This window comes from Rhinatrema bivittatum, chromosome 9 (genome assembly GCF_901001135.1).
Source record: "Rhinatrema bivittatum chromosome 9, aRhiBiv1.1, whole genome shotgun sequence".
Classification (NCBI taxonomy): domain Eukaryota; kingdom Metazoa; phylum Chordata; class Amphibia; order Gymnophiona; family Rhinatrematidae; genus Rhinatrema; species Rhinatrema bivittatum.
Window position 1 is genome coordinate 41,320,070 of NC_042623.1, and position 19,699 is coordinate 41,339,768.

General features: G+C 43.6%; 1 protein-coding gene across 1 annotated transcript in view; it reads right to left on the reverse strand.

Moving 5' to 3' along the window:
• The window catches only part of CCDC146 (coiled-coil domain containing 146), a 393,451-nt gene that overhangs the window by 359,849 nt on the left and 13,903 nt on the right, over positions 1–19,699 (reverse strand). The window contains exon 2 of the mRNA XM_029617030.1: positions 7,060–7,224. Within this exon, the coding sequence (XP_029472890.1) occupies positions 7,060–7,212 (153 nt within the window). The 5' untranslated portion in view covers positions 7,213–7,224. The remainder of the gene's footprint in view (positions 1–7,059; positions 7,225–19,699) is intronic.

A 19,699-nucleotide genomic window follows, 5' to 3' on the forward strand; every position in this document is an offset into this window, starting at 1 on the left:
GCTATTACAAAGGCAACAATTCTATATGTTAGAAAAGTAAACAAGAGTAAGAAGAAAAAGAAACCGATCCGGTTCTCTATGGAAGTGGCTAAAAAAATAAAGGCAAAAAGAACAGCATTCATGAAGTATAAAGAATATCAAAAAAGGAACACAGGGAAGAATATATGTAAAACGGAAGGAGACGAAGAAAGAATTAAGAAAAGCAAAAAATTAAATGGAAGAAAGGATGGCCAAAGAGGTAATGTGAGGCGACAAATCATTTTTCAGAAATATCAGTGAAAGAAGGGAGGTCAGAAGTGGTATAGTGAAACAGAAAGGTGACAAGAAGCAATGTGTGGAGAGTAACGAAGAAATGGTAGAAATATTAAACAAATACTTCAATTCGGTATTCACTAAAGAAGCCCTGGAGAAGGCCCGTTGCTGATCAACAAGACCATAGATGGGGATGGAGTAGACCAAACTTTGTTTACAGAAGAGAATGTATGGGAGGAGCTAGGCAAACTGAAAGTGGACAAGGCCATGAGGCTGGATAAAATACATCCCAGAATACTGACAGAGCTCAGAGATGTGATGAGTCCGCTGAAGGATCTGTTCAATAGATCCATGGAAACGGAGTGGTGCCGGGGAATTGGAGAAGAGCAGTGGTAATCCCACTTCACAAGAGTGGTAGCAGAGAAGAGGCCGGAAACTGTAAGCCGGTTAGCCTCAACTTGGTGGTGGGAAAATGAATGGATAGTGAACTACTTACAATCCAGTGGGTTGCTGCACACAAGGCAGCATGCATTCACCAAAGGAAAGTCCTATCAGACAAATCTGACTGATTTTTTGATTGGGTGACTAGAAAATTGGATCAAGGAAGAGCAAGAGATGTAATCTACTTAGATTTCAGCAAAGCTTTTGAAATGGTCCCACATAGAAGGCTTGTGAATAAAATGAGATGCTTGGGCATGAGTGCCAAGGTAGTGTGGATTACAAACTGGTTGACTAATAGGAGTCAGAGTGTAATGGTAAATGGAACCTACTCTGAAGAGACAACCGTGTTAAGTGGAGTGCCACAGGGGTTGGTGTTGAGACTGATTCTGTTCAATATTTTTATGAGTGACATTATGGAAGGGATAGAAGGTAAAATTTGCCTGTTTGTAGATGATACTAAGATCTGCAATAGAGTGGACACGCCTGAAGGAGTAGAGAGAATGAAAAGAGATTTAAGAAAGCTGGAAGAGTATTCGAAGACTTGGCAGCTGGGATTCAGTGCTGAGAAGTCCAGAGTCATGCATCTGGGGTGCAGTAATCCAAAAGAGCTGTATGTGACGGGGGATATAAGACTGATGTGCATGGACCAGGAGAGAGATCTTGGGGTAATAGTGTCTGGAGCTCTGAAGATGGCAAAACAATTTGAAAGGCGATAGCTAAACCCAGAAGAATGCTAGGCTACATAGAGAAAGGAATAACCAGTAAGAAAAAGGAGGTCATAATGCCCTTGAACAGGTCTTTGGAGAGGCCTCATTTAGAGTACTGTATTCAGTTCTAGAGTCCATATCTAAAGGGGAATAAAAACAGGATGGAGGCGGTCCAGAGAAGAGCGACCAAAATGGTGTGAGCTCTGTATCAGAAGACCCATGAGGAGAGGCTGAAGGATCTCAATATGTATACCTGGAAGAGAGGAGGTGCAGGGGAGATATGAAACAGACCTTCAGATACCTGAAAGGTTTTAATGAAGAACAATTGTCAAACCTTTTCTGTTGGAAAGAAATCAATAGAACTAGGGGTCACAAAATGAAACTTCAGTGAGGACAACTCAGAACCGTCAGGAAATATTTCTTCATGGAAAGGGTGGTGGATACCTAGAATGCCCTTCCGGAGGAGGTGGTGAAGACAAAAATAGTGAAAGAACTCAAAAGGGCATGGGGTAAATACTGTGAATCCCTAAAAACTAGAGGATGGAAATGAAGAAAAGAGTGCATGGGGGTAACTTGCTGGTGCGGCAGTTACTACTCTTAACCAATAAGCTGATACATTTGCTCTCTGCTTCAATGTCTCAAGTCACAGAGGATTTTGATTTATACAGTAACTGAGGGCCCTGACTTTTACAGTTTAGGAAATTAATAAGCATGGGGGTAACCTGCACGAAGTGACAGATACTCCTACAAGCTTGCTGGGCAGACTGGGTGGACCATTTGGTCCTTTTCTGCTGTAATTTCTATGTTTCTATGTTTCTTACTGGCGGAGAGTTGTTGGAGGGTTTCATGATGGTCCCGAAGTTGGCCACAGCATCCCTCACTCTATCTCCAAAGAGATTCTTCCAATACACGGCACATCAGTGAGTCGTTCTTGTACCTCTGGTTGGAGATCTGAGGCCCACAGCCAGGCCATTCTGTGGGTGCAGATTCCCACTGCAGAGACTCTTGATACCGTCTTGAAATCATTGTAGGTCGCATGGACCTTGTGTTTTTCACACTCCTGGCTCTTATGCACCAGCGATACTGTTGAGGCAGCTTCTCGGCCACTTCCTGCACCTGCTGCCAGATGTTCTGTGAGAACTGGCTCATGTAGAGCTGATAGGCAGCGATGTGGGCAATGAGCATAGCGCCTTGGAACACCTTCCTCCCAAGAGCATCCATCTCTCTATGGTCCTTCCACAGGGGCACCGAGGAATGAGTCCAAGAGCGACTGGCCCTCTTGAGGGCAATTCGACCACCCCTGACTGGTGGGGCAACTGACGCTTATTGAATCTGGCAGTCTTCTGGATGAGGTAGACTCCGTCTGCCTTCATATTAACAGGAGGCACTGTGAGGAGAGTTCCATATCCTCAGCAGCAACTCGGGACCACCACGATCTCCTTAGGAGTACCGGGATCACCACGATCTCCTTAGGAGGCTCCACGAATTAGAGGATCTCAAACATTTTGTGCCTGGCATCCTTCTCTGTCAATAACTGAAACGGGATGGCTTCCACTATCACCCTCACAAAACCTGTGAAGGTTAAGTCCTCAGGCAGAGACTTCCTTTACTCCTCTGGAGGAGAAGGTTCTGAAGTGAGTTCCTCAAAGCCTTAAGAGGAGGACTCCAAAGTGTCATCCCCCAGGGTCATAGGGTTCCTCATCCTCACTGTAAGCCAAGGAAGATGGGTCCCTAGGTGCTTGGCCTTCGTCCAGAGGTGCAGGCACCAGTAGAACTGGACTGGGTCGGCAGGCCTTGGCATCTTCACCAGCCTCGGTGGAGCTTCCTCCTCGGAGGAACCGATGATGATCACCATATCGATAGGGGAAACTTTGGTACCCTGCCAGGCACCGATGTTGTCCCAGGAACCAACGCCAGCTGGGTTGGTAATACACCAATGATACAAGGATGGTACAAGGATGGGCGGCACCAGGTCTGGAGCCTTCAATGCCATGGGATTGAAGCCCTGCAGCACCCGGTCCACCACTAATTGTACTCGGCACTCCAGCTCCTCCTCGAACATTGCTGATGCCAACATGAACTGGGAGGAAGGAGGGGTGGCCAGATCCTTTCTGGATCCTCGAGGTAGATCAGTGACTGGCATCAGGACTGGTGGAGACCATCATGGACCCCCGGCACCAATGGGGGATTGGCACTCCTTACCACACGGTCATTTTGGTGGCATTGCGGCAAAAGCTGGTGCATCCTTGTGCCCGACACCGTGCATCAACAGGAACCAGTGATGATACTTCTTCAGCTTCCCTTGATGCAAGCCTGGTCTTTTCCCTATGCTGAGGCCAATGATGAGGAACCCGACGTCCTCGGCCTAGAGGAGATCGATGATGGTCAGTCTCCAGCGTCCCTGTTCGCCAACTGCATCGATGAAAACCGACGGTCCTGCTGATGTTGATGGCTTGGTATCCATCAGTGCAACTCTTTGGTCCTTCGATGCCAATGCTGATGCTAGGACTTCTTCGACTCAAAGAGCTGTTCCATCTTATCGAGTCAAAGTCGACATCCCTTCAGGATCATCTTGGTGCATAAGCGGAAACCCCAGACATCATGCGATGTCCCCAGGCAGAGGACACATATCTCATGCGGATTCATGATGGACATGTGTTACGGTCCCGGGGCATGGCCCGGAACCTGCACCTACCGGGCGGCCCGGACCGGCCGCAAGAATGCTGTCACTTCGGCCTCCTAGGCCTGAGGAGCGGCCCTCCGCGGCGTTCTCCTTGTGAGGGAGACGCCAATGCCGATCTGCAGCTGGCCCTGCCCCCTAGGCATGCGCCGGGGCTGCGGATTTAAAGGGACCAGCGCAGGAATCATGGACAGCTCCTCTGCCGATTTCAGACGCTGCCGGGCTATTTAAACCCAACAACCAACAACCATTCAAGGGAACCCCTTGTTGTGTGGTTTCTTTTGTGCGGTGGCTAGCGTAGCGTCAGCCTGTATCTTGGCTTGACCCTATGAGCTAGCTTGCCGCGTGTTTATTCTTTATTATGTTTGTAAAACTCTTTTTTCTATTTTTTATTTTTTATATATTTGTTTAAGATTAGTGCTTAATGGCGCTCCCGTTTTGCAGGCTGACCCGATTTAAGTAGTGAATGCCTTATTTTAAAGTACCACTTAACTTAATGGTTTTTTTGCCGCTGCTGATCAGGGTCCGCTTCTGCTTGCCCGACATGGGCCATGTTTCGGCAGATTCACTGCCTGCTTCAGGGGCCACGGGAAACCCTTTTGCCGTCTCGGTTCACAGGTTCGCCATTCAGAAAAGCACTTAAACTCTGATGCTGCATCCGAAACCTTCGCGTGAGCGGCGCCTTCACTTTAAAATTCTCGTTGCAAGGCGAGGTAATGCTGCAGCTGCCGGGCTATTTAAACCCGGCAGCTGCAGCATTACCTCGCCTTGCAACAAGGTTCCTCAGCTTCTGAGTGCTAGTTGCCGCTGTATCCTGGGATTGCTTCTGTTTCCTGACCCGGCTTGTTTCCTGACTCATCTCCTGCTTCCGCCCCTTGGTATTGGTATCGACCTCTGACTTCTGGCTTCTGACCTGGCTCTGTCCATGACTCCGTCTTCTGCTTCATCCCTGGCTTTGGTTTGGACCTCTGACTCCTGGCTTATGACCCGGCTTCGCTCCTGGACTCTGAATTTGGCTTCTTCCTCACCTCAGGTATCCGGTACTTGCTGGCCCAGAGGATTCTCCTAAGTCCCAGCGGCCCGGGCTCTCACGGGCTCCTCCCGGGGGAGTCACGGGCTTCTGAGGGTGAAAACTCTCCAGTTACCTGGGCCCAGCCTTCGTCCATCTCTTCGGCCGCTGCCTGGATCCTTGGTCACATAGGGTCCCACCTAAGTCCAAGAGGTCCAGGTCCCTATGGGCTCCTCCTGGGGGGACCTCGGACTTCCAGTGGTGAAGCCTCGTCTGAGTCTCCTCCGTGCTGCCTTCCGGCTGGGACGCTCGCTGTGGTCTTCCATAGCATACCGTCCCAACCGGTCCAAGGTTCCACAACCGTAACAACATGGTCCTCAGGCACCAGGGGCATTACTGAAAACTGGACGTGGCCAAATTGGGCAAAACAAAAGGGCATGAACCAAAAGCAATGGTGGCAGGGCATTGATGGCTGGCAAGCACTGATGCGCCGCTGCCATAGGAAATCGACCTGCAAAAGGAAACTTACCCGAATCACTGAAAACCCTACTACAGGAGTGCACCGAGAGGGTCCCAGCGACAGAAAAATGAGAAAAATCCTGTGAAAAACACGAGAAAAACCACAGTTTTCCACAAGGCCAAAAAACAGCCAGAGGAAGCTCACTCACACCCTGAAGCTTATAGCTCCGCAGAAAAAGTGTGGTATAGGGCATGTACGTGTGGTATAGGGTATACTCAGTGTGCCTAGGCAAAGTTCTAGAAACTTTGACATAAGTTTTCTGCATCGGGTCTCCATCTTTCGATGTCACCCATGTGTGAAGACTACCATCCTGCTTGTCCTCGGAGAATACATCTTACTGAAGTTACAATATCAAATAATTATGATTTGTATTCGCTGTATTTATAAATAACCCTTTATAAATAAATATTTCACAACAGATTATTTCATGGCTGCGACTTCTCCTGCACCATAGAATAATTTCAGATCTTCTCCTTACATAAGCTGACAGTGATACCTTCTCATCCTCACTATAAGAACTATTTAAACATTAGTACCTAGAGCAAGTGATTAAGCATGATGATGATTCTGAATGAAGCTGGGACTGCTACTGTCTTCTAGTACTGGAAACCTGAATGCTATAGGGCAAGCAGCTTCAGCAGAACTTAAAAATGACACAGCTTGCATGCCTGAGGTTCCAACAGAGAAGGAGGGATATGAAGTTAAGAAAAAGGATTAACATATTATGTATTCTTTTTATTTTAAAAAGAAGAGATATATGATACTTGTTCCCAAGACAAGCCTGCTTAAGACAAAACTGAACACTCAGTGGTTTACAAACTTTCAGTTCAAGACCCAATTTGGAACTACAAAAAAATTAATCACAGGACCCACACTGAAATAGCATCATTTCAAAATCCACATCCAAATTTGGTGGGGGTGGTTTTCACATCCTTTGTCCTGCAAGGGTAATTCTGTTTAAAATAAATACTTCATATGTTGCTACTTTCCAGTCCTAATTTGTACTTGGACCACATGTCCCAGCTTCAATTCTTTGGCCTTGACAACTCGTGCATTAAGGAACTGAGGCACTTTCAGGATATTGAAATATAACCAATGTAGATTATTTCTTAAGCAGCACATACCTATATGACCAATCATACTCGGGACTCTTAGATTCTTTAATAACAAGTTTAAGATACAGATTATCCAGGTCTGCCTGTCATGCATATGGAAACCTTGAACAACAAACAATGATATAACTTTTGTTTAAATAAATGTAATGCTTAAAAACATTTCATGCAGAGCTAAAAAGTGAAGGGTGTCTTTGGTTCTACCCATGGCCTTTTCAATTGACTGGACTGTACATAAAGACAAGTATAAAATCAGTAAAATCATATTTTTATTTAACTCTTTTCTTGCTGGTGGCATTGACTAGACTGTTTTGCTGCAAAACAATTACAGTACATACCTCATCCAGAAACTGAAGTGCTGGGGTTTCGGCTGCATCCTGGGGCCACTTTTCTTTAACAGTAAGTAAGGGAGCTGTGGGAAAGAGTATCTTCTCTTCCACGTCCTCCTCAGAGTCACTCAAATGAGGACTCTCTCCATCAATACTGCTCATTTTTCAACTTGTCTGCAAAGAAACAGGAATAACATTAGTACTCAATATACAGAGGCAGCAGAGGAAGAAACTGATATAGGGGAAATGGCATTAAATGAGACCCCTCTCCAGTCAATGATAAATAAATTACAATGTTTCCCCTCATAAAATTGGTTAGGTTGAAGAAGACCAGAGGACTGTTGAATCCAATCTTCTGATCACCTAGCAGCTATCCCTTTTTTGATAATCCATGGGGAGGCAGAAAAACAACCTCTGTATGCCATATACCTTTCTGAATAAATCATTTGTAGCCATACAAGCAGAAGATGACAGCCTTACTCTACGGATGCCACCTTGCCTATAATGCTTGGCCTAAGACCCACAGGATGGCACTGGACTTGAAATTACAGAGACAGGACAAAGGCATGGCCATAAATACAGAGACAGATAAACAGCACGACAGCTTATGGACCTAATTGGCCTCTAAAGATAATAAACTGGCGTAGGTGCAGAAACGCATGTTCCAAGGATGGTAGAGGGCTAATAGTTAAAGAAAGACTGAACACACAATTTAAATTTGCTCAAGGACGTTTTGTTTGTCCCAAAATCCTGCCTGAAGTCCCTACCATACAAAGACCTTCCACCTGATTGGGAAAAGCAGCAAAACTCCAATCAGATAACAGCAATCAGAACGTGCTTTCATTTCAAAGACATAGGAAATCCCTCTAAGAAATGTCATATTTCTTTTCATTTTACAAATGAAATGAAAGAAAAACAAATGAAATTTCATCTGGTTTCCTTTCCAACTTGCAGCAGTAGCAGTCAGTTCCAACCCCAGCTTCCTCCCACCCTAAAAACCCAGGCCATTAAAATAAATACAATCCCCCCCAGCTCCCTTTTTCTCCCCTTGTGCTTCTTAACCCATCTGGGGATGAAAAGGGGAACAGAAGCGATTCCCAATCATTGCTGCCATGCCGGTGCTGTACTTCAAAATGGCACCAACTGGCCCAGTGAGGCAAGAGTGACTGGGGATCACTCCTGTCCCTTTTTCACTCATGGATGGGGGCCTGGAGAAGCTGTGGAGGGGGCCAAGTAGACACCCATTTTTTCAAACTCTGGTGGTGAGGCCCAGACCTGATATTTTTTAATTTAATTTCTTTGTGTTGCTTGTTTATTTAATTTTGAATAAACAAAATTAAATGAAAAGACAAATAAAGTGAAAAAAAATGAACACCCCCCCCAAAAAGAAAAAAAGAACGAGAAACAAAATGGAACAAAAATGTTTTCAGTGCACAGCCCAATCAGTAATGCAAAAAGAGCTAATCTCCTTTCCCATATAATAATTTCTTCCCTAGTCTGGCCTGAACTCTCCTGCTATTAGCTACTTCAGAAACCAACACTTGAGGGAGGACTCTGAACACTGGGATGGGGGAAGGACCTTTATAGTTCCTTTATAGTTGGGAAACTACTGCAAGTCAGGAGGTCTCCATAAGAGGGGCTTTTGATCCGTGATTCACAGTGCTTATGTGTGTGTTTAATAAAGCTAAATTCAGACTGAGATGAAAGGAGACACTGTGATCTTCATGTGCATCCAAACAGGGGCGTGGGGAGGGGGTGAATAGGGGCGACTGCCCTGGGCTCTACGCTTTAGAGGGCCTTGCACTGACATTGAATTGGGAAAGCCAGTGCGATGGAGCTGATGTAGCAGGAGCTATGTGCACCATGCTTCTGCTGCTACTTTGGGGTTTGCTGGCCGACCCGATGCTGCTACCTCTCTCTCTCCCTTCCCACTGGGCTGCTCTTCATGGCTATGACTCAGCCCACTTTTCAACCTTGGGGGATGCCCTGCTCCACTCTCCTGCTGTTCACCCTCCGAGGAGAGCCTCATGTGGGCATATTTGCCCCTTGCTCTACACTACTTTAGGATCAGCCCTGCACCCCTGAATTACAGAACAGAGATCCTATTGGGGTAACTCTGTGTCTCTGAAGTCAATTCTACAACAATGACAAGCAATTCCAATTCTGTTTCCAAGTGGATTATCTGTTCTGTAATGTACAGGAGAGAGGCATGCTTCTTAATTTGGATTTAGTGAAGAACTGCCTCCAGTAACATACTACTTTGGTTACAAATAATGCTGGTTTTGTTTTTTACTTTTTATCTATCAATTTCAACTCTAATACAAAGACAAAACTCTGCTCCTATGTAATCCCATCCCCGATTCCCGTTTAATGTAATTTCCAGTCTTAGTTCTGCTGTAAACCGATATGATGTAGCTACTAATATCGGTATTAAAAACAAAAAGTCTTAAATAAATAAATAAATAAATACAAACTTTTACATCAGAAACAGCAGAGAAAAACATAAGTAAAACCTAATAATAAGGAAAAATACAATTTGAAAGGAAACCTTCTCTCCTTAATTTAATCCTTCCAACCAGAAGGAGAAGGAGAGGGAAAAAAAGGAAAATTAAACAATAAGAAACAAATAGAAAAGAAAAATCATAACAGGAGATCCCATTCCTATTCCATCAATATATATTCTGCACTTGACTGCTAGGGAATACAGATGAAACAACCAATTTTTTCCTATCAAGAAAATATCTCAATTGCTCTGGAACAAAGAATATGTAACATTCAGCTCTGAATTCAACTACAGATTTATATGGATATCTTAGTAAGAAGGAGGCTTTTAAGGCCTGTACCTCATGACATATGGCCAGAAAGACTCTCCTTCTCACTTACATCAAGCTAACCAGGTCAGAATAAATTCTGACCAGTTGGCCCAAGAAATTCAGATTTAAATTGCAGAAAAAAAGATTTCATTACAGCACTTAAATTGCGTTCATTGACAAAAGAAACTAATGGATCAATTTTAAAAGCATTGCTTGCGCAAAAAGGCCACATACACATGCATGCGGGCCTCGCGCCCGCAATGTGCATTTTAAGAAGCCGCAAAGTACGCGCATACATACCAGTGCGTGCGTCAAGAAGAGAGGGCATAAAAGGGGCAGGGCATGGGCGGGATATGGGTGCTCCAGTGCGGGGTGAAGACTTATGCATGTAAGTCCACATTTTCAAAAACTGACCATGGTGTGCGTCGGCTTGATATTTGTGCAACTTTACTGCTGGTCCTGATGAGGAGCAGGCCTGGAGATCTTGAATTTTAGGGCATTTAGGGTTTGGGGTCAAGTGGGGTGGGCTTGCGGGATGAACAACCAGAGGGGTCTTGAAGACCTCAATATGAACTGGGCAAACTAGTGGACTACTTGGAAAAAATGTTTTTTCTCTCATGCGAGCATATTTTAAAATCTGCCTGTATACGCACATAAAAACCCCTAAAGTCCTAGCCAAAATATGCACGGGAGGTTTTTTTTTAATGATACATGCAAACTTGTGAGCACAATTTAAAACTGCAGTGTCTTTCCGCTCACACACCAATATACGAGTTTATGAGCACACATGCGTTCCTTTTAAAATGACTCTGTAAAACTGTAGTCTTCTCAACTATCTTGAGCGATAAAAATTCCAAAAAAGAAGTTAGGTTAACTATTTTATGAAGAACTTGAGAAGCAACCTGCTGACCAGATCTAAACTTAAATGGAAGAAAAAGCACTTTATGAAATGGTGGAATCTGATCTGAAGTAAAATGCAAATTTTCCACTAAATATTTTCTCAAAGTCAATTGAGAAAGTTCATCCAAAATTTTGGAAAAATTAGTAAAATGGAGGTTTAAACACCTAAGGTTTAAACTTCAGTCTCTGAGTCAAAAAACCCCATTCCTGAATAATTGAAGCATTAACCAATTCCACATTTTTAACAGCCAACTCTAGCTGTTTAATCTGGCCAGACTGTTCATTCAAAATTCTCTGATGGTTTTGAGCTAAGGAATCCACTCTGATGGAAGAGCATCAACTTTAGTATTGCAATCTGAAAAGGAAACAGAGAGACTAGCAACCAGATCCCATAGCGAGGCTTAGGTGGAAAAGAGAAGCCCCTCGCTACAGAAAGTCACTTGCAGCAAGTAGGCCAAAGGACTGCCTCTCCATGTTACTCAGTGTCAATTCAGTTGTTAAAAGTGGAGGAGAAATCACTCCTTCCAGAAGACCTGGCTCACGGGAAATGGCCCCTTGGCTTGCTTTAGTCGCTGACTTCTCCTTCCATCGATGTGCCTCCAGTGACGTCAGCACTGCACATCTTGGCAGCTTCGGCAATGTCTCGCTCCCATTCAGCCGGCGGTAAACAACTATTGAGCAGGCTCAAAGATGCCTTGTCCCTGGTCGAACATGGATCTCCTCCACTCCACTCGTTTGCTGGAGTGGGTTGGACACACCAAGGAATGGTACGCTTGCTCCTTGCCTTAAAGCCTATGCAGGCCTTACCTTACCTTATGGCCTTCAGGCCTTCTTGCTCCTTGCCTTGCGGCCTATCCAGGCCTTGCCTTACCTTGTGGCCTCTGGGCCTTCTTGCTCCTTGCCATGTGTTCCTCGGAAGTTCTGCTATCTTGCAACCTGCCTGTTGTCTCCGGGCCTGCTCTCACTTCTCACCTTGCTCTGAGGCCTACTTAGGTCTTGCCTTGCCCTGAGGCCTTCAGGCCTGCCCTTATCTTGCTTCTGGCTCTGTGGCCTCTCCAGGCCTCTCCTTGCTTACTGGCCTTTGGGCCTTATGCCTAGAGGCCTATGGGCCTTCTATATTGCTGCCTTCCAGCCTTTATGTTCTTTGTTTTGTCTTGTCTTGTCTAGTCCTGTCCTGTCCTGCTCAGTCCTAGCCTTTGTATCCTTTCCCTGTCTTGCCTATGTATTGTCTTGCCCCAGCCTGTATCTAGTTCTAGTCTCTGCCCAGTTCTCGCTTGTCTGTATCTGTATTCGGTACCAGTCCCAGCTCTGTGTCCTGTCCCTGTACTCATTACTCAGGCTTCAGATTATCCAATCTATCAAAGTCTTGCTTCAGCCTGTACATCCTTGCTCCATCAGTACAGACTCTCCATGTTATACTGCGACAACAAAGACCTACTGGCCCCCAGAACCTAAGGGCTCAACCTGCAAGGCAAGGGGCTGGCTAGGCAGAAGACCGGCTCTAGTTCTGCCCAGCATCCAGCCTTGCAGTCCTGTACTGATCCTGTGGTGATGTACCCAGAGTCCAGAAATCCTGACATGTTTTATGACATAATATTTCAAATTTTGTTCCACATTCATCACTGACATTTACTTTCTTTTTAATTTTCAAAAGCTTTACCCATGCTTTCCTGAAAAGATCAGGTCTAAATTTAATGTTCACAATCCTTTCTTCAACTTTCCTGTGGCAGACAGTAACTCCATCCAATCCAAATATTAATTCTTTTCCAATTTCTTAAAATAATCTGTATTCTATTCCTATTATTCTCCCAGGATCCTATTTTGCTCCTCTCTGGATCTATTCCCAGCAAGATCCATCCAGCATTCCTATGTATTTAGAGCCCTATTACACATTCAATGGTGGGTATGGCCATATCATGTGAAAATACAAACTCTTTTGATTATAATCCTTCCAGCATAACCAAGAGTCCTTTCTATGTATTTTACTAAGTTGTTCCGGACACCAGTGATTCAATGAAAGAATTTGTAAGCTATTACTTTAGTGCTAGCATCCTTCACTAGATTATTCCAAATTACACTGGTCCTTCCTTATGTTTCTTCCTCTCATTCCCATTTATCTTTCAGACTCTGTTAACTAGAAAAATGTCCAGCAATAATTTTCTGGAAAAAAAAAAGGGGGGGGGGGGGGAATACAAGGTCAGGACCAGAGATGGCTTTCCCCTTCCACTCTAGTTGCAATGGGGAAAAGGAAGCAAGCTCTAAAAGATTCCAGGACATGTGTGAGAGAGAGACAGAGGTGGTGAAGAGGGCGAGGATGACAGAGATCTAGAGGTGGTGATAGGAAGGGAAGGAACCAGAGGTTTGATGGGGATAGAGGAGATAAGAGAGACAGAGATAGTGATTGGGAAGTGGAAGAGCTTGAGACAGAGAGGTGATGGGGGAGTTGAGGTGTGATAGCCAGAAGGGGTGATGGGTGAGGGTATATAATAAAGAAGATATTGGGAGAAAAGCAAAAGAATGACTGAGGGAAAGAGTGAATCAGAGAAAGGTGATGGCGGAGCGTTAAATTGTTTACATTTTCATTCTCCCTTTAATGTGTCTAATCTTAATTGGCAAAAGTTCAACAGTAATTGCAAACAGTAAGCGTTACAGAGGGTAACTGTAACAGTTTGGTGTTTTGAAAAGACACTGTAGTGTTGGACCTACTGAAACAATAAAAAGGTAAGTTAGCAGTGGCAGTGTGTGGGTCTGAAGTTAGACCCAACGACAAACAACTGAATTTATTTGGAAAAGGAAAGAATTTATTACTCTGATTCATTAAGTGTTGAACTTTGTGATTTTAGTATGACCACCTAAGACAAAGCTTTATGAATGATAACATTTTACTTTTGTCTTCAATGCGACTTATAAAATTGTCACGTTTATTCTAATTCTGATTTCAGTGACTATTGATCTATGTGTAGAGCCCACTAGGTTTCACCAGAGAGTAATATGTGGAATTTTCCAGTAGGAGGTGTGTAAGGGGAGTGATTGATATGGCCGCTTTCTATGGGGAGGGGCGAGGAGGAGGTCCGCCCTGGGTGACAGCCAGGAGGGGGGTGTCATCGAGAGACTCCGACCCGAGGCCTCTGGCAGAGTGGCGATATCCAGCAGACAATGAGCGGAGCCCATCCTGCTTGCAGAAGATGGAGGCAGCCCTTTGCGCCGCGAGGGAAGCCCATCCCGCTCATGGCAGAAGATGAAAGAGGCCCAGTATGTCGCAAGCAGAGCCTACCCCGTTCACAGCTGAGGAGTGGTGAGATCCAGCGAGCTGCAAGCAGAGCGCATCCTGCTTGCAGCAGAAGACAGGGAAGTGAGAGGTCGGATAGCCACAAGAGGAATCCATTCCACCTGCAACCAAAGAGGGAGCGGTCCAGAATGACCGCATGTGAGCCTATGTGCTTGAGAGAGTAAGGGTTGTGTGTGTATATGTATGTATGTATGTGTATGTGAGTATGAGATCATGTGTGTGAGTGAGTGTGTATGTGTGTGTGAGTATATGAGTATATGAGTAAGAGACTGGGAGCATACATGTCTGTATGAAAGTGCAGGTACATGAATGTGCAAATATAAGTAAGAGACTGGGAGTGTATATGTGTGTGTGTGTGTGGGAGTGAGGGTGCGTGTTTATGAGTGAGAGAGGGAGTCTGTTTGCAGGGGTGTGTAAGAGTGTATGCAAGAGAGAGAGAGAGCCTATGAGAAGGGATATATGTGCGAAAGAGAGAGGGAGCCCATGTGAGAGAGAGGGAAACCAGAGATCACTGGGAGTAGAATGAAGGAGTGAACCTTGGGGAGATGCCAAAGGAAACATCCACTCTGGGTGCCACATACTTTAGGTACACCACTGGATATGGCCCATCCCCCAACGGTAGGTTCCTCTTCTGAATATCTATAAATGGATCTCCACAATGCTTTGGGGAAGTAGAGAGAGGCTGCAAGTTTGCTGGTCTCCTCTCTGGAGAGGTTTCTCCAACTTTTCACTTTTCCAGTGGGAAGGCCACCTGTCTTTTCTCAAAGACAGAATGGACCTATTCCCATATTTTCTAATAGTTAGTGGGAGTGGAAGAGTTTTCCCCTTGTGTTTTCCACCAAGGGAGGGAAAACTCAACGCTCTGCAAAAAAATCTTTCTCAAAGGATCTCTAGCGAGATGCTAGAGATCCACAGTCGTAATCTGTATTCTGTTTTTGTACAAGAGAAGTTGGTGAAGACGATGTGGGTGCACTCTTTGGAGGGGGTCCATCTCAAGGAGTAGAGACTGGAGCCATTGCTGAAGGACTGCAGCACTTAACACGTCCCTACTGGGACAGCAGAGCATGAAATTATTCTGAGAGCTCTTGCACGGCAAAGAAAAAAGCCAAAAAGGGCTCCTGAAATCCGCTGCTACTGTTCTGTATTTCTGTAATGTTCTTGTCTGGACTGTGAACTGAAACTTCCAAAAGTACGGAATGAATTCTTTTGCTTTCTGACATTTTATTCTTCTTTAGTAAACTCTTTGTTTTGGAACAACACATTTTTGTAAAGTGTTTTCTTTCACTGACTGTGTGTGATCCCTTTGGGACTTGTAGGACTGAGCGATCCCCTACTGGACGAATCCTGATTGGGGTCTGCAGCTGGTTTTTCCCAACTCAGCAGGAAGGGCCCTGACAAAAGGGAGTTAAATTTAAAAACAGATGAAGACTAAGAAGTTAATTTGTAGACAGCACTAAAGACCTGAACAAACCTCTGTCAAATTCACAAGCACATACACTTCGAGAAGGACCGTAAGGCCCAGCTGGTCTAGCCAATTTCACTCCTGGTGAAATGTCGTCGACCCTAGCTGATCTCTGGCTTTCCTTTCTCTTCTTTGGAAGCAGGAATCCTCTGTGTTTATTCCAGGGTTTCTTGAAATATGTTACTGTTTTGTTTCCACCAGCTCTACTGAGAGGGTTCCTTTCAGTGAAGAAATAGTTTCTGATGTTGTTCCAGAGTCTACCCTGCTGGAGCCTGATACCATGACCTCTCGGTCTAGAGTATTTCTTTCTTCTGAAAAAGGTTTATTTCATGTTGCCGAAAGAGTGTTACTTTAATCCATGTTAGGCTACATAATGTTTTGCCAGACCTTTATTTTAAACAAACGTTTAAAAGCGAAGGTGATTCTTAAAGAGAATTGCATCTTCCCATAAAATAAAGTTGATTTCAAACAGTTAACACTGACAACTGTCTTCAGAATCACAAAGGCCCTAGCTTTATTTTATATAAAGTGCTTTTTAGTATGGCTTCCAAGTAGTTAAACCTAGAAGCTTACAACATGAAGATCACAAGGCCCATCTATTCTGCTCATTTTCTAGCACTAATATATTAAACAATATTTAAAATAAAATAAATGTATGAATTTATAAATGCTTTTGCAAAATAAAACTAATACAAAGCAATGTACAATAGCATCATAAAATACAATAATTAACACACATTTATTTCAATTATTTATGAAACACCTATCATAACCAGACATCACAGGTAAAATACTTGCATTAAAAATATCACATTGCATATAATCCACTCCCCATCACGAACAGGCTGCTTTCGATTTTGTTCCTCTTTGTTTTATGCACTGTGTTTTTTTTTTTACTTTGGGCAGTCCGTGTTCCTGGGGCCAGGAATGCAGTCTCTAAGCATTTTAAGTAAAATAAATAATAAATAAAATCAGTCAATAGGGTACACAAATATTTCTGAATCTATGTGGTAACATGACAATAAGGTGACTCAAAGTTTTTTGGCCCTCATCCATAGATCTCAAGGAACTAATCATTAAAGTGATGATAGCCAATGTTTATCTGCTCACTGCGGAAATTTTCTCCTCTAAACCAAACAGGTAACAGAGGCATCATGCTCTGTTCCTAGCTTCCTCCTCCTCTCTTTCACTCCAGCTTGCTTGGCACATTTATCACTGATTCTGCAACAAAACTGCTTTTGCTGGTGAAGCAGTGATAAAACAGCAACTGAGCCCACAACTTCATCCATTGAACTCCCTGCATCAGGTGCTTCACCTATCTACACAGCTCCAAATATAACCCACTTCTTATCTGTTTATAGTACAGACATTGGGACTCATTTTCTAAAGTATCGCAGGCCTGCAATACTTTAGGAAATGAGGGGCGGGGGGCCGAAATGGGGGGCAGGCCTGCGCTAGCCGGCAGCGATCACACCGTCGCGGTGCAATCGCTGCAGGTTTCACACCCAATAGCGCCACCATAGGAGGTGTAACTATTGGGAGCGAACACGGACGCGAAAATGGCCTTACCTTTTCATCGTCCGCGGTGGCTTCGCGGAGTCGGCCCCGGTGACGCCCCGACTCCTCCTCTTCCGGGGCCGACTCCGCCCCCATTTTGGTATCGCACGCGAAAAGGGACATTTCGCGTGCGAAACGTCCCTTACCGCGTGCGATACATTTAGAAAATAAGGCCCATTATCTACCTCATATCTTTAGGTCATATTAGTATATATGTACAGAGTGGCCCATGGAAAAGTAGCCTGCCTTCAATACAAGTGCATTGGAGGCAGGCTACTTTTCCATGGGCCACCCTGTATTACCTACAGACCAAAGCACAAAGAGAGAGCGGAGTAGAAAGCATACACATTTAGGTAATCAGCAACAAAATAATGTGCGGCAAATAATTATACTGGGCAATAACAATTTGACGAACAAAATAGTTTTTTTATTCTGTTTGTGCACACATCAATTGTGCTCAAGTTTTCAATGCCACAATAAACCAGTGCTCATATATGGAAAAGCCCAACATGGCTGTTTTTCACATCAGGCTGCGTCAGGGGGACCAGAGTTTTCAAAATTCAAGATTAATGAGTGCGGACAGATGTCAGCTGATTACTTAATGATGGGTGTGCAGCTCAACTCACGGCAGTGGCTGTAACACCAAGGTGTTGAGGAACTTGAAACCACTTCAAAATTCGAAGTCAATAGAGACTTTCTCATGTGTTAATAAAACTGCAGGACCAGAAAAGAGTCATTGCTGGGACCATCGCGAAACAAAATAAATAGACTTACAGTAAGCTGTAAACCGGACCCGAAGGTCTCCGATATTATAGCTTATAAGTTTGAAAATATTCTTATTTTTGACCGGCGGGTGAAGACCACAGCAGGATAATATCAGAGAAATGTCTTTAAATAGACCAGGTGGTTTTACAAGTCTGTGATCATGGGTGCTATGCACTTCTGGTTGCGATGTCCCAAAACTATTTTGTTCGTCAAACTGTTATTGCCCAGTATAATTATTTGCCGCACATTACCTACAGACCAACCAGGGAAAAAGCGGAATATCAAATGTTCATACATAAATACAATTAATAAATAATGATCATATTCATTAGGTCTAGTCCTAGAACTAGTGATTATGATCATTATGTCCATGGCTATAGGGCTTGGTACTTTTTAAAATGAAAAGGTTAGTGCTAAAATACAAGTGGAGAAAACAAAGTGCCCAAGGAGTACATTTCAATCTAGATTTCAGTCAGACTGGTCTAGCTGAGTGCTATTTTAATGCAATATTACAGCTTTTTTAAAACCAACATTTCAGCAGAGGTAATTCCAAAATTGGTTATGTTCAAATGCTTCCCAAGGAGTCCTTACAAGGAAAAAAAAATACAAAAAGCAAGTTATAATTCTCAGTTTTTTGGGAGTTGCTCTCCTGACTGCCTTTCAAATCCCTGTAGGGAGCCACTCCAAGACCTAAGGGTTCTTGGATAGGGTTCCTGGTGCAATCTTCTCTAACTACAAAATACAGAGATTAAATTACCATTTAAAAAAGATTTTTTTTAGCATTATATGCCTTTGGGGAACAAAGTCGGCTCTCATATTCTCAATGCAGATGAAGTGGATACAGTTTAAGCTATAGCACGTTGATTTAACTCACCTCAGGTCTTTTAGTAGATAAGGAGGCACTAACAGTTTTCACTAACTCGACAAGTCATACTTAGTAAAATACCTAGCAAATCTGAATGTCTAAACTGGATTTTTTAAAATGTTAAGACTGGAGGTCCTCTTCTGCTCCTACAATCAAATGTGATGCCTTTTCTAATGCATCATCATCTTTTCAAGCACAGAACATTTCTGTAATTGTTTCTTTTTCCATCATAGGTCGAGTGACCACCTTGACCAATTCAGAATAAGAAACTTCAGGCAAAAATAAGGAGAATTTGAGAGTAAATAGGCTTTGAGAAAGAACTGTGATAGAGGCACCAAATGGGAAGGCAGACTGGGGGACAGCAAAGTAGCAATCTGACTAAGGCTACTAGTATTGAACATACCTGATTCTGTCTAGATGTATACCCATATTCAATTTTATTTCTAAAACTTTAGGAGGCCAATACTGAAACACTACTTAGCCGGATAAGTGGCAGCCACTGAAACCGGACAGAGGCAGCGCTGGAGGCACAGGGTGCAGGGCAGAGAGTATCTTTAGCCAAATAAATGGCTTAATATGTTACATTTGCCATTTAGACGGATAACCTTTGAGTTACCCATCTAAATGGCTTTTGAATACCTATGACAAATTTTATTATATCAAAACTTTAAAAAAAAACCATACACTACATATATCACATCAAAATATCACTCATCCAATCATCCATACACACAACTATCATTACAAAATTTCAAAATCTCATTACAAAATTTCCAAAATTGCAATTTAACACAAATGAATAAATTACATCATAGCTCCATGGTGCACTATATTGAATATACAATGCTTTTTTTTGTTCCTTCAAAGAACAGGTGATACAATCCTTCCAATCCTCTATTAAACCAATATAACAGAAGATTCTTTCAAGAATTATATTGGTTTAACAGAAGATTGGAAGGATTGTATTACCTGTTCTTTGAAGGAACAAAAAAAGCATG